This window comes from Crinia signifera, chromosome 6, assembly GCF_055691185.1.
Source record: "Crinia signifera chromosome 6, ASM5569118v1, whole genome shotgun sequence".
NCBI classification, from domain to species: Eukaryota; Metazoa; Chordata; class Amphibia; order Anura; family Myobatrachidae; genus Crinia; species Crinia signifera.
Window position 1 is genome coordinate 144,701,895 of NC_139222.1, and position 15,716 is coordinate 144,717,610.

The 15,716-nt window shown below is 40.6% G+C and overlaps 1 protein-coding gene across 2 annotated transcripts in view; it reads left to right on the plus strand.

Annotated features, from left to right (window-relative positions):
* WNK4 (WNK lysine deficient protein kinase 4) overlaps positions 1-6,009 on the plus strand; it is a 176,940-nt gene extending 170,931 nt beyond the window's left edge. For both annotated transcript variants that reach the window (XM_083147518.1, XM_083147519.1), the window contains one exon: positions 680-6,009. In XM_083147518.1, coding sequence (XP_083003644.1) covers positions 680-682 — 3 coding nt within the window. In that variant the 3' untranslated portion in view covers positions 683-6,009. The remainder of the gene's footprint in view (positions 1-679) is intronic.
* The last annotated feature ends 9,707 nt before the right edge of the window (positions 6,010-15,716 follow it).

Below are 15,716 nucleotides of genomic sequence, written 5' to 3' on the forward strand. Positions count from 1 at the left end.
CCTCTATAGCAGGCCAACCTGTAGATCTCCAGCTGTTGTGAAATTACAAATCCCAGCATACTTTGCTACAGTTTTAGCTTTCCCTAATAGTAAAACTGCTGCAGGGCATGCTGGGTGCTGGGACTTCCCTATAGGCATAGGTTAGTGTGATCCAGCAAAAGGGCACACAAATGGTATACACAGACACCCCCCCCCCCCCCCCCCCCCCATCCCATTGGCCTAAGGAACAACTGTTCTGTCTTCCTTATGGTGTAAAACTACCCAAAAACCTCTGTAGCAATAAAGTGTATTTGAGAAACACCAAACATTCTTCTGGAAAAAGAAAAAAGTGTTACAGACCATGAAATGTTATCTGTTTCATGGGTACTTATATGTTAGTTGGGCGCCCACTATAGTTAGTACACTCATACCCCCACTATCCATGTTGGCGTGGTGCTGATTTTATATAGTGTGTCGAGCGCAGCGATCCCTGCGAGAGGACGCGGAAAACCAAGCAAATAGCTTAGTGGGCGCCCTACTAACATATAAGTGCCGTTTCATGTATTTATTTGCATTGCCAGTGGACAATTATATATAATAATACTAATGATGTTTCAATGTATGAGGTAAAGTTCACTATTGTTATACCTATAAAGCCTCCATTTAAATTATTTTAATCAAAATATTTTATTTTTCTTAGTAACAGCCTTCAAAGAAAATGAACATTTGAAGATAAATATTTAAAAAATGGACTACCTCAGTGGACCTTTGTTTCCGTGTTCTCTGAAGCTATGACCTCAGTGGACTTGTTCAGCAAAATAGATTTTGATTGCTCCGTGGGATTGTACAAAGAGCTATATGTGCACCGTGCAGAAAACAAAGGAACAGACTCCTGCCCGACAGACTGTATCCAACATATGAGTGGCATGGACCATTGCTGCCTCTGTGACTGCTTACTAACATTTTGTACATGACAGTGGAGGTCTCCATATAGCTGTATATCACCTAGCTGTGTTCCTGTTTCCAAGAAGATATGGCAGAGTTCCACAAGTCATCATTAGCTCGTAGTGGGAGGTCCCATTGCGATGCTTAGTGTTCACTGGACAATACACTAGAACATCTTGTTGGCTTTGGTTAGATGTTCTCTCTTTTTAGACTGTGAGTTACATGACCATGCACTTTGGACTTCTTCAGAGACACAAATCTGGAAAGTCACCCGCCAACACTTTTTTGCCAACTGGCTTTTTTTGCTTGAAGCCATGGTTAACAATGAATGTGCATTATACTATAAAGCTATAGCAATACGATATGAGATTTAGTCAAAGTTGAATGTGGAAGATGTGAGTGAGGTTGTTGTAGATAATATTCCATGAATGTGAAGTAGAATTATGTTGAACTGTTGTCCTCATAACAGACAGGTTGTAGATCCTAAAGAAAAGTTGCTTGCTTTGAAACCTGTCTTATATGATGTCTATGAGGAAATAGCAGTAACTAAATTCAATGTTATGTATGTACGCTGCTTTGAGACCCATACCAAATAATGGAGAAGTCCTTGAAAATATGTTGCTTTGTGTAGCTATAAGACGGCAGCACTGTATAATGTAATGTGAAATTATAGTGGATATTTTTTAATATACACATATATACGTATAGAATTTTATATTGACCTACATAGCTATTCCTTTTTATTGTATTCTCATTGTGGGATTTAGAGCAGACAGGACAATTTACAGAAACTAATCAAATTGATTATTTTTTTTAAGGCTAATATAGCAAAAGCTGTACAATATGCGCTCACAGGACACAGCCACATTGTACCTACTCTCATTAGAGTTACTGCAGTGTTTAGGTATGTGTGACAGCAGACATGAGGTGACATTCCTCACTGGGGCTATGTACTATAAAAGGACATGAACCATTGCTTTCAACTATATTACAATCGATGACACTCACCACCGGTGTCCTACTGACCATTTGGAATTTCAGTATGGGCGGGGGTTTAAGTGAGGGGGAACGGGGTGGAAGAAGTTTCAACACAAGTAATGGTAAGGTAGAACTTGTTCAACCTCCGCCTTGGCGATGGGCAGTATTTTTAACAGAAAAGCATTATAGTTTGCAGGGGGATGCCAAAAACCATAACACTGTCCCTGGCTCTGCCTAATGGGAGGAGATTATGTGGCATGGCTAAATGTGTCTCACCACCTCCCCAGTGCCACTTTATGCCCAGAGTACGGGTCCACCAACATAACAATTTAACCTAGGTTATAAGAAGGGTTAAACCTTGTTCGTCCTGTGTATTATGAGCGACCAAGGTTCAGTGTGACAAAATCCCTGGTCTGGCCCACCTATAGCAATGTGAATGCGGTATTATTGTCTCCATAAAAAAGTTTTAATGTCCCTGACAACTACAGCGTGTGCCTTCTGACAAATGTATAAATAACTAAATAAAGACAATCAACTGCTTAATTACCACAAAAAAAAAAAAAGAGAAAACATTAAGGGGGTGAAACAGTTGTTTTTTTCTGCTGCAGACACTAGATGACAACCAATGAAGCAATTCAGTTGTTGCTCTGTTTGTGCGCGAGTATCACAGGGACATACATTACTGCTCGCAGCCTCCTGAGGTGTCAAGAAGTAGTGTGCAATAAGTCAGTAGTCTGGGTGTCCGAAACAGAACTTTAGATGGGTTTAGCCGCTATATGCAGCTAACCCTTCTTATTTGGTTTGAGGAATACAGTAACTAATGGACACCCTGAACAATGGAATTGCTCTGTCAGGTCCAACATTTATTATAGCGGCACCCAATTGATTTCCCCTCTATATCTAGAGATGTGCTAAATACAATTTACATATATAGTAGGATGCAATGATAATCCCATCAAGGTGAGAATTGCCCTACTGTGTATATAAGGTTAATTTCACTTATAAATGTTCAATAAAAATACTTAAATACTTACAGAGGGAATGTTTTTATTTGTTTATTCACATGTATTATGATCTGGCATAACCAAATTGTATATGCTGCATATGTTTGAGTGTACATTTCACCTACACAGAGAAGGAAGCTATTTTTTGAGGTGAACCAATAATCCTGCAAATACAATCAATTTATTAGTAGTCACTGACAACACTGGGTAGTTCCTAAATGATAATTATAAGGTAATGGTTAAGGCCACAAGAAGGCAGTCTATATGCATAAGTGACAGTAGGTTTTTAAATAACATCCAAAGGCTGTAACAGAAGTAATCTGAAATGAATAAAAAAAACAGTGTATTACAAAGTAAAAACTTTTGAATTCTACCAGACATGTGGGAACTATTGTTTTACTATGAAAACAGCACTGAAAGAAACATGAAAAGCTATGATTAAACACATTTCTAATGTAATACATGTATTAATTCAGACAGGAAACTATCCCCATCATGATAAAGGGCCTGATTCTGGTTCACCAGCAAAAGCAAACTTCTTCTTTAAGAGACAAAACCATTTGCACTGCAGGTGGGGCAGCTGTAACATGTGCAGAGGGAGTTAGATTTGGGTGGGGTTTATACTTCAAACTGATATCTATATTGTAGTGTAAAAAGAAAGCAGTTAGTATTTACCTTGCACAGACAAAAAAAATCTCTGCACATTTTATCAGCCCCACCTGCAGTGCACATGGTTTTATCCATTAAAGGAGTTTGCTTTTACGAGTGAACCAGAATTGAGCTGCTTTCTTCTCCCTCTCTCAATGCAGAGAATATGCCTTGTATTGGAAATACTTCTCCCCAAGGGGCTCCAAACGTTTCCTTAACCTAGCAGAGTCTTTCCCATTTTAATAATATCATGTAGTAAGTATGCCCCATATAATTGCTCCAGGAGTGGCAAAGATTTTGTAAAGATATTGTACAGTGCATACCAAACTTTATTGTATACTGAATTTATAACACAGTTTTTACAGTGATAGTAGACAGAGTTTAGTTCATGTATAACACATTATTTTCTCCTTGCACTAGTTTTACCCCCAGAGTAATATACCATATCTGCTGCTAAAATGGGATGTCCTAATCGCAAAAAAATTTGAACACAAACTAAAATTTGACTACAGTTCTATCTCCACCATGGACACAATATACAGACATCTTGAGGAGCGAGCTGAGGCATTTATCCAAACAGTAATGTACACTAAAATAGAGTTGTCTGATTGGATCCTAAAAATAGTACTGATGAATGGGAACTATTTTTCATGAATTAGTCTGTATTTGTACTATATGATATATAAATATCACTGCCGTTATTATATTGTCCCTCCAAAATGACTCCATCCATTAGGTACAAATACTCTACTCATGGACTGCCTCTTAATTTATGATCTCGTTAATTGATGAAAAAAAGTGTTTCAACACAGCTTACAGCAATCCTAAATTAAGATGGAAGGCCAGAAGCAGAGGTTTTTAAACTCTGTACTGAAGTCGCTAAACAGTGAACATTTTCTAGCTGGTACATAGGACCCTAAACATTTTCCTGGTAACCCAGCAGGTGGAGCTAATCGCTTCATTCTGAATCTGTGAGGAGACCTGTAAAACATGCACCGTGTGGGGTTTTGAGGACCAAGTTTTGGAACCTGTGGTGTAATGTAATCCCTTTAAAGAATCTTACAAAACCTGCCAAAACAATTAATTATATAAATATGGAGCCCAAAAGTTTACCACACAAACATTATAATTTGAGTAGACCACTTGATTCCGATTAAATTCAACCAAAATCATTGCAAAGTTTTCAGAAGACATAATGAAATTCCCTGAAATTGGTATAATGAAATAATACTGAATTCAGATAGGAAAATATTTGTTTTCCAATTGAACAGATTTCAGTGCTGTAATTGTACAGTATCTCACTGCATTGTGCATGTCCTTCCCAAGAAAACTGGAATATTGGCGTATGTGTAAAGTGCATTTGCGCAGAGATATGACATTAGGTCAGTACAGATGGTGTAATGGTTAGCATTTACAGCCTCACAGCACTGTGGTCATGGGTTCCCACCATCTTTATGGAGTCTGTATATTTTCATCATACTCCAGTTTCCTCCCACAATCCAATAATATACCGGTGGGTCAGATTGGCTCCTGGCAAAAAATAACCCTAGTGTCTGTGTGTGTTTAGGGCAGACCAGATGGGCCAAGTGGTTAAACTTCTACATTTCTATCACAAAACAGCATATTCATGGGAGATTTATGTCTTACCTGAGCGCTTAGGGCAGCTGTTAAACCATAATGCACTGAAGGAGGACAGAAACCTTCCATGAAGTCATCCCTCAGGCCAAGCAAAAGCTTGATTCCAGGGATGACTATCAAACGATTGCATTGAGTAAGCTGCTCTCCTATGCACAAAACTCTGACCCAGAATCAGGTCTTCTACGAATGATTTAGCACAAGTGAAACGGAATGATCAAGGCAACATAAAAGCACTTGTACACTAATAATATGCTGTTTTCCTACATTGTGCTTATCTGTAGTCATGCAAGAATGCATTTTGCATGCAGTAGAAGTTGGCAGAAATGATGTACTATAGAGGCTCTATGGGCTTTTCATATCTGATGTGTATTAGAAGTGGTCACTGTACAAGGCAATGCTATACATGAAGTGTGCATTTACTCTTATCACTGTATCCTGCTGTGTAACTGAAACTAGTCAGTGCACATTTTCCAGTCTGTGGCTGCAACTGGAATTTTACCGCAACTGACAAAACATTGTCACTTTTTTTCTTACTGTTATTTACCCCAATCTACAGCACAACTGTAGAGCAGTAACAACATAATGGTTGTGCTCTATTTACCTGTATATAAGAGACTATATGGATAACAGTCTTCTCATAAGTGAAACATTTGCTCACATAAGTTAAAATATTTTTTTTATATAGGTGGATATTGTGCGTCTCTTCAAAATAATGACAAAATGATTTATTTTTTGCACAGGTAGAATTTATGGTAGCAACTATGCTTGTGACTGGATACATTTATATTGTACTCTACAAAATATATACATGTTTTGGGTAATTTACATTGAAATATGTTTATTAAAATCAAATTATTTAAAAACCTCAGCTGTGTGTATATTTCACATTTATTTGTGCGTGTACAAAATGTCCAAACACAATGATGGCACTAGGAGGGGATAGGTGTGTACCCAGCGCTGAACACCAAATGCAGCTGGTCTCTTGTAAGGGGTTAACGCCCTAACCCAAATGGAATGCACAGACAAAAAATATTTAACAAGTGACCAGTGCTATGACAGATAACAAATGCAGGTTATCTTTGATGCGGTATTTCTATTCTCTGCAGTTAATTCTTCCTGGTGTCATAAGGAAGTAAACTTACGATAAGTTTCAACTCAGGCGTACCCGTAGCAGTTTCTTTAAGAAAACTCCACAATTGCAGGGAATATCAACATGAAATTAACTTACATGAGAATTCAATCTCGCATGCACATCAGAGGTTTCTTTGTAAGATAGACCACCGTGGACGTCAGGGAACAGGTAATACGGATTTATTTCACATAGATCCACAGATCCAAAAACTACAAACAACGATAAAAAGTGTCCAAAGTGTGGCAGTGCAGATAAGCAGGTTACCGGCGGCTTCTCCCTCACTGTTTGGCGTGCTGCAGTCAACGCCAGGTAGCGGAGGTCTGTGTAGCGCCACTCAGATCCGTCCCGCTGCTCCTGCTCAGTGGTGAATCCGGCCCGATCAACGCGGTTCGGATATTTGATATATCCTTTTTCAAGATGTGCCGCCATGGTCACAGGGAGTTGCTTATAACATCAGCCTGCTTCGTCATGTGGTCCTCAGCCGGCCAATCATATTAGACCTGTGTCCGGCTACATTCTACATCCTATCTGAATTGACTTAGATTAAAGTGCTTAGATACGTTATATATACACAATTAGACACATTTAAAATACATATTATAAAGTACAAAAAATCCATAAAAATGTATACATAAACAAATACATAAAAAGATGTATAAAATTTAAAAACATATTGCACTTCTAAAAATAGCAGCATACATAAATAATTTTGCACAACTGACTAACTAGCAACTCATTAACAGCCGGACATTTGGAGGGAGAGAAAAAAGAGAGAGGAGGGAACAAAATTAGTGGTATATAACATAACCATACCACCCCCCTTATTTTTCATATCAGCCATTTGTACTCATAATCCACATTAAGCCCATTAGGGACCATGGTGTTAAGTGTGAATATGCATTTCATTTCCAATTTGGCTACACGTTCCTCTATGTCATTTTTTCTCCAGCTTGATTTACAGATTTTAATCCCACAAAAAGATTTTAACCCTCTTATGTCACAACCGTGTTTCTCCTTGAAGTGTAAAGAAATGTTGTGCAATTCGTGATCCTTTCTTATATTGCGGGCGTGTTCGGCTAGACGGTCTTTGAGGTGTCTACCGGTTCGCCCAACATACTGCTCTCCGCAATGACACTCCAATAAATACACAACGTTCTTGGAGTTACACGTGATAAAGTCATTAATGGTAAAGTTCTCATTGTTAAACTTTGACTTATATTCTGTAATTTTGGGTGCAGTTTTACATGCTTTACACATTGGACAAATGCCACAGCGATAAAACCCTTTAGATAACACTCTGGTTGTTCGTTTTGGGATGGTTTGAGCACTCCTAACCAGAATGTTACTCAAATTATCAGCTCTGCGGTATGTGAATTTTGGACGGTGTCCCACATAATCTTTTAGAAGGGGATCCTTCGTAAGTACACCCCAATGTTTACTGATAAGTTTCTCCAATTGTACATGTTGGGAAATGTACTTGATGATAAATCATACTTCCCGACTTTCTGGTTTTACAGTTTTGTTTTTATTTGTAGAAACAATATCATAATTTTTATTATATGCTTCACATACCCAGGTTTGATTGTACCCTTTCTGAAAAAAAAATTCTCTAATTTCTTCAGCTTGAACCTCATAATCGCTGGTATTGGTGCAGTTTCTTCTAAGTCTATAAAATTGACTGGATGGAATGCTCTTTATCCAGTTGGCATGATGGTTGCTCTCACTGCTTATATAGCAGCAGCAATCAGTTGGCTTTGCATAATTTTTAGTGCAAATTTTCAAATCATCTACAAAAATAGTTAGGTCAAGGAAATTTACAGTGATTGGGCTGATAGTGTATGTCAACTCTATATTTTGGTCGTTATTATTTAAGTACATACAGAAATCATCAAGGGTGTTTAGACCCCCCTACAGACGAACAGGAGGTAATCGATGTACCTGACCCATAGCACCAGGCTGGCACTCCATGGGTGGTCAGACCAAACTTGTTGGTCCTCCCACCTTGCCATGAATAAATTAGCATAGCTGCGTGCCAGCCTGGTGCCCATCGCCGTCCCTGCCGTCTGGAGGTAGAAATCTCCCTCGTACCAGAAGAAGTTATTATTTAAAATCATTGCAATACCCTCTAAAATAAATTATTTTTCTTCACCATCTATTTTTGCTTTAGTGAGATGGTGTTCGGTTGCTGCAATGGCATGATGATGCTGGATAATGGTGTAGAGGGCTCTTACATCTGCGGTAACAAGCAAGTCGCCCTCTTCCCATACCAATCCTGACAATTTTTCAATTACAGTGGCGGTATCCTTAGTATAAGATTTTGTATCTTTAACTAATGGTTGTATTTTATGGTCTATAAAGTGGGATAAATTAGAGGTAATAGATCCCACCCCTGCCACAATGGGGCGTCCGGGGGGATTTACTGTGCTCTTGTGCACTTTTGGCAAAATATATATAACGGGCACAGCTGGATTTTTCTAAAACTTGGACTTACGTTTAAGAACGTTGATTTCGCCCGCTGGAATTTGATCAATTTCTTTATTGTTCTCAAGGAAAAATCTTTTTAACGCTAATTTTCTAACGAATCTTTGCAGATCTGTGAATACCTCAAACTTATCAGTGGTATTGGAGGGAGAGAACTTTAGTCCCTTTTCAAGGAGATCTTTCTCGTCCACAGTAAGGGTGTAGCTACTAAGATTGTATATCTTAGAGGTGCTTTTAATATTAGTACTATTTTCCCCTGAGTTTTCACTAATTATCTCTGGTTGGTCAGGATGTGTATTATCAGATTCCTGTCTTTTTAATTTGTTTCTTTTATTTTTGGACATTCCCAATCTACATCCTGCTCTTTTTCCCCTTTTATTAAAATGGTATTTCACGTGCGATAATTTCTTTGGGGGCGCTTCTCTAAAAAATACTCCCTATTTGTGTCCTTATTCCTCCATTGTTTCCTATTAGTTCTAGTTTCAGGTGCATCATACCATTGATCTTCCTCATAGTCATCTACTTTTCGATCAGTTTGTATTGGCTCATAACGATTATACTCCTTTTCTCTCCATGTAGATAGAGGGCCATCCCTGTAGTTTTTGGATTGATAATTAGATTTAAACCTATTAAATCTAGGGGTGTTGGGATTGCCTCTTACTGAACCTATTTCTTTTCTATCCTGGACATTTCTGTTTTCCCTCCTTTTTTTGGGGGGGTATTTGAGCTAATTTTTTTGGTATTTTTTTTTTATTAGTTATATTATTCCATTTATTGTGAATAATGGACAGTTTTTCCCTGTGGGGCATGGAGTCTTGTGTCTCCTCTTTATCACTGATTTTATCTCTTTTATCTCTATTGTATTTTTTCTGTTTTTTACTTCTTAGATCTTTTTCATTTTTTTCTATTTTATATGTTATCCGTTTTTCCAGTTCTTTATATTCCTCAGAATATCAAAATTGGCAGATAAACATACCTATAAAAAATTGAGAGGAGACCCCACCGCCCAAATCCAAAAGAAAATGGATGTATTTGTCAGTCTATATTTGTCTCAAGGTAACATTACAGAGGAAGAGGCTAAATATCTCAAAATAGAAAATCCAGCTGTGCATGTTATATATGTTTTGCCAAAAGTGCACAAGAGCACAGTAAATCCCCCCGGACGCCTCATTGTGGCAGGGGTGGGATCTATTACCTCTAATTTATCCCACTTTATAGACCATAAAATACAACCATTAGTTAAAGATACAAAATCTTATACTAAGGATACCGCCACTGTAATAGAAAAATTGTCAGGATTGGTATGGGAAGAGGGCGACTTGCTTGTTACCGCAGATGTAAGAGCCCTCTACACCATTATCCAGCATCATCATGCCATTGCAGCAACCGAACACCATCTCACTAAAGCAAAAATAGATGGTAAAGAAAAATAATTTATTTTAGAGGGTATTGCAATGATTTTAAATAATAACTTCTTCTGGTACGAGGGAGATTTCTACCTCCAGACGGCAGGGACGGCGATGGGCACCAGGATGGCACCCAGCTATGCTAATTTATTCATGGCAAGGTGGGAGGACCAACAAGTTTGGTCCGACCACCCATGGAGTGCCAGCCTGGTGCTATGGGTCAGGTACATCGATGACCTCCTGTTCGTCTGGAGGGGGGGTCTAAACACCCTTGATGATTTCTGTATGTACTTAAATAATAACAACCAAAATATAGAGTTGACATACACTATCAGCCCAATCACTGTAAATTTCCTTGACCTAACTATTTTTGTAGAGGATTTGAAAATTTGCACTGAAAATTATACAAAGCCAACTGATTGCTGCTCCTATATAAGCAGTGAGAGCAACAATCATGCCAACTGGATAAAGAGCATTCCATCCAGTCAATTTTATAGACTTAGAAGAAACTGCACCAACTACCAGCGATTATGAGGTTCAAGCTGAAGAAATGAGAGAATTTTTTTTTCAGAAAGGGTACAATCAAACCTGGGTATGTGAAGCATATAATAAAAATTATGATATTGTTTCTACCAATAAAAACAAAACTGTAAAACCAGAAAGTCGGGAAGTATGATTTATCATCAAGTACACTTCCCAACATGTACAATTGGAGAAACTTATCAGTAAACATTGGGGTGTCCTTACGAAGGATCCCCTTCTAAAAGATTATGTGGGACACCGTCCAAAATTCACATACCGCAGAGCTGATAATTTGAGTAACATTCTGGTTAGGAGTGCTCAAACCATCCCAAAACGAACAACCAGAGTGTTATCTAAAGGGTTTTATCGCTGTGGCATTTGTCCAATGTGTAAAGCATGTAAAACTGCACCCAAAATTACAGAATATAAATCAAAGTTTAACAATGAGAACTTTACCATTAATGACTTTATCATGTATAACTCCAAGAACGTTGTGTATTTATTGGAGTGTCATTGCGGAGAGCAGTATGTTGGGCGAACCGGTAGACACCTCAAAGACCGTCTAGCCGAACACGCCCGCAATATAAGAAAGGGTCACGAATTGCACAACGTTTCTTTACACTTCAAGGAGAAACACGGTTGTGACATAAGAGGGTTAAAATCTTTTTGTGGGATCAAAATCTGTAAATCAAGCTGGAGGAAAAATGACATAGAGGAACGTTTAGCCAAATTGGAAATGAAATGCATATTCACACTTAACACCAGGGCTATTTTTCAGCCGGAACGCCGTTCCTGAAGCTCAAATTAAAAATGACGTCATCAGGAACGGCGTTCCGGAACATGTTCCAGGCCGCCCAGCACCCGCATCGCCTGCCCGCTAATTATGGAGTCCACTGTCCAGGTCCAGCAGAAAGACGTGCAGCAGTAACATTCACGTCTCACGCTGGACCGCTAGCCAATGGGCGCTTGCGGTCCAGCAGCCAATCAACTGGAGTCCGGGGAGCAGCTCGTGGGGTCGGGGCAGCCGTATGTCAACGCCACAAGGCTGAAGTGAGAACTGCTCTCCGGGTGGCCGCCCGCTCGCCCACCCACATGCGGTAGCACCTGAGCAGTGCTTGGTGCTGTGGCTGCCGCTGCCAGAGGGGCTGCGGCGCTGTATATTACAAATGCCGGCGCCGTCTATACACGGCGGGACGGAGCGTGCGGACTGTGATCGGACTCCACAGCAGGAACTCACTGGCTGCTAGCGTGACGTCACCTGGAGGAGGTCGGCGCCCAGACAGCATTACTTGGGGTGAGTGAAGATGCTCCCGAGGCTGAGGGCTTGGGGATGTGGGGTGCCTGCTGCTACAGAGGGCTTGGGAGGATTAATGCTGCAGCTAAGTGCTGCTGCTGAGGGCTGGCAGCAACCCACCTCCATAGCCTTCCCCCCCACTAAAATTAAAGTTTACAGCCGCACAGTGGATGGAAGGAGTGGGGGTGGAGGATGATCTATAATAAATGTAGGTCTCTGTTTGTGAGGATGCATAATTTTTTAAGTGATTGAGGGGAAAGGTGTGTGTGTGTACTCATACAGGGCCTAATTCAACATTAATCGGCCACCTTCCGATGGGTATATGTAATATGTAAATGTGTGCTGGGGGGTCATGTACATATGTGCTGGGGAGGGGGGTCAAGTAAATGTATGTTGGGGGGGTCATGTAAATATATGCTGGGGAGGGGCATTGAGCATGTAGGTAAGTGGCACTTATGTGTCAAATATGTAATGGGCATCTCTGTGTGTGGCATATGTTTAAGGGGCATCTCTGTGTGTGGCATATGTTTAATGGGCATCTCTGTGTGTGGCATATGTATAACGGGCATCTCTGTGTGTGGCATATGTATAACAGGCATCTCTGTGTGTGGCATATGTATAATGGAGCATCACGGTGTGTGGCATATGTATAATGGAGCATCACAGTGTGTGGCATATGTATAATGGAGCATCACGGTGTGTGGCATATGTATAATAGAGCATCACGGTGTGGGGCATATGTATAATGGGAATCTCTGTGTGGCATATGTATAATAAGCGTGACGGTGTGAGGAATTATATTTTTCTTTCTGTTTTATGTAATGCCACGCCCATTTGTAGCTCCTCCCACATCACTGCAAACTTTCTGCCCCCGCCCACAGTTCCTGAACCTATTTTCCTACAAAAATAGCACTGCTTAACACCATGGTCCCTAATGGGCTTAATGTGGATTATGAGTACAAATGGCTAATATGAAAAATAAGGGGGGTGGTATGGTTATGTTTATATACCACTAATTTTGTTCCCTCCTCTCTCTTTTTTCTCTCCCTCCAAATGTCCGGCTGTTAATGAGTTGCTAGTTAGTCAGTTGTGCAAAATTATTTATGTATGCTGCTATTTTTAGAAGTGCAATATGTTTTTAAATTTTATACATCTTTTTATGTATTTGTTATGTATAAATTTTTATGGATTTTTTGTACTTTATAATATGTATTTTAAATGTGTCTAATTGTGTATATATAACGCATCTAAGCACTTTAATCTAAGTCAATTCAGATAGGATGTAGAATGTAGCCGGACACAGGTCTAATATGATTGGCCGGCTGAGGACCACATGACGAAGCAGGCTGGTGTTATAAGCAACTCCCTGTGACCATGGCGGCACATCTTGAAAAAGGATATATCAAATTTCCGAACCGCATTGATCGGGCCGCATTCACCACTCAGCAGGAGCAGCGGGACGGATCTGAGCGGCGCTACACGGACCTCCGCTACCTGGCGTTGTCTGCAGCACGCCAAACAGTGAGGGAGAAGCCGCCGGTAACCTGCTTATCTGCACTGCCACACTTTGGACACTTTTTATCGTTGTTTGTCATTTTTGGATCTGTGGATCTATGTGAAATAAATCCGTATTACCTGTTCCCTGACGTCCACGGTGGTCTATCTTACAAAGAAACCTCTGATGTGCATGCGAGATTGAATTCTCATGTAAGTTAATTTCATGTTGATATTCCCTGCAATTGTGGAGTTTACTTAAAGAAACTGCTACGGGTACGCCGGAGTTGAAACTTATTGTAAGTTTACTTCCTTACGACACCAGGAAGAATTAACTGCAGAGAATAGAAATACCGCATCAATGATAACCTGCATTTGTTATCTGTCATAGCGCTGGTCACTTGTTAAATCTTTTTTGACAATGATGGCACTACAGTACAGGTTCTTAAACTCTGGTATAAGGACCCCACACAGTGGTCCCCTAACAGTGTATTTTGTGGTTCTGTCTGGGAGAGGTGGTCCCTGGTGGTAATTGGACGCTGCAGGTTCTGGAGCGCGGAAACTACTTCTATTATTTCTTCTGTCCCCTAACAGAGTCACAAGTGAAATAATTATCTCCGCCTGTGGATCTTTTAAAACGTGACAGTAAGTAATAAATGCACCTGTGTACCCAGGATTTGGATAAGGGTCCAGCCCGGGAGCAACCCGGCATTTGTTATATTTAACCCCCACAGCGACCCGGCTTATTGCTCGGTCACTGACATCATCTGGGGGGTGGAGCAGCAGCTGCTGCCTCCTCCATAGGATTGAACGGGACCAGAGTCACTTGACCTGGGTTACCGTTCAGACAGCACAGCAACCCAGGTCTGACCCGGGAATAACACTGATTATACCCCGGTCAGATTGCAGAGTTGCTGGACCCAGAATATACAACATGGCCCTTTCAAACTGCCCACCGACCTGGGTTATTTTTGCAGTGTGAAAGGGGTATAAGCAATATCTGTGGATGTCTACACTATATTAAATTAATCCCATATCACCATAATGCCTAACTTCATTACCTTATCATTTAATGTTCACTGTTTATATGCGGTCTTCAATATTTTACTTTAGAAAACAGCAGAGTATATCGTTTGTTATGCGGAGACTTGGTATTACCATCCTGACATCTGTGGGAAGAGTTGAGAATATCCTTATACAGACGGACTAAGCCTTGAAGAGATAAAATGCAGAGAGATAAAGTACTAGTCATTAAGCTTCTATCCGCCATGTTACAGGTTGTGGGGTTTATTCATGTAGTGGAGAAAAGCCCGGTTTTGTGGAAAATAGGGCTTTTCTCTGCTTTGAGCTATTCCGAGTAACTTGGTAAGTACCTGACTTCTCCAGCTTTTGTATAGCAAGTGCAGTTCAAACAAAAAGCTCTGCTTTCCAATCCGCAGCAGTGCACAGGTTCCCCATCTCACCATGGTGTAATCTGTACTTTAATGCAGAAAAACAGCTGGCCATCCATTGCACCAGTTTTGGTTTCATCTTCTGAACTACCATCAGTCCCTACAGCCTCCTCCTGACCTCAAACACTGGCGAATGTGCAGGAAGAACCTGACTTCACCTGAGGCTTTTCACAGAGGTCCACTAGAGGGGATGCAGTTAAAATCCCGGCGGTCGGGATCCCGGCGTTCAGAATCCCGACCGCCGACACATTCTCCCTCCTGGTGTGTCCACGACACCCCTGGAGGGAGAATAAATTAGTGTGCCGAGCGTAGCGAGGCACCGGGCCCGCTGCGTGGCGAGCGCAGCGAGCCCGCAAGGGGGGGCGATCCACGTCCCCCCCTTGTCGGCATTTCGGCTGTCGGGATTCCGGCGTCGGGATTCTGAACGCCGGGATCCCGACCGCCGGGATTCAATACTGAATCCCACTAGAGCACAGGATATGGCACACATCTTCGGAAAGGGGAGTATACATGAATGGTTACTGATGCAATGTATAATAATAATTCACAATTAATAAGTCATTATCTCCATGACTAGACCCTGATGTTTGAAAAACTTGGAGCAGACTAGCTGGTACTTTATTTCTATTCGCTTTATCTCTCTCCAAGGCATAGTACATAGACCCCTGAGAATGGTAATATTTCACTAGTTAACCACATGCTTTCTGTGCATCAAAAGGAGCAAAAACTGAACTACGGCCGCTG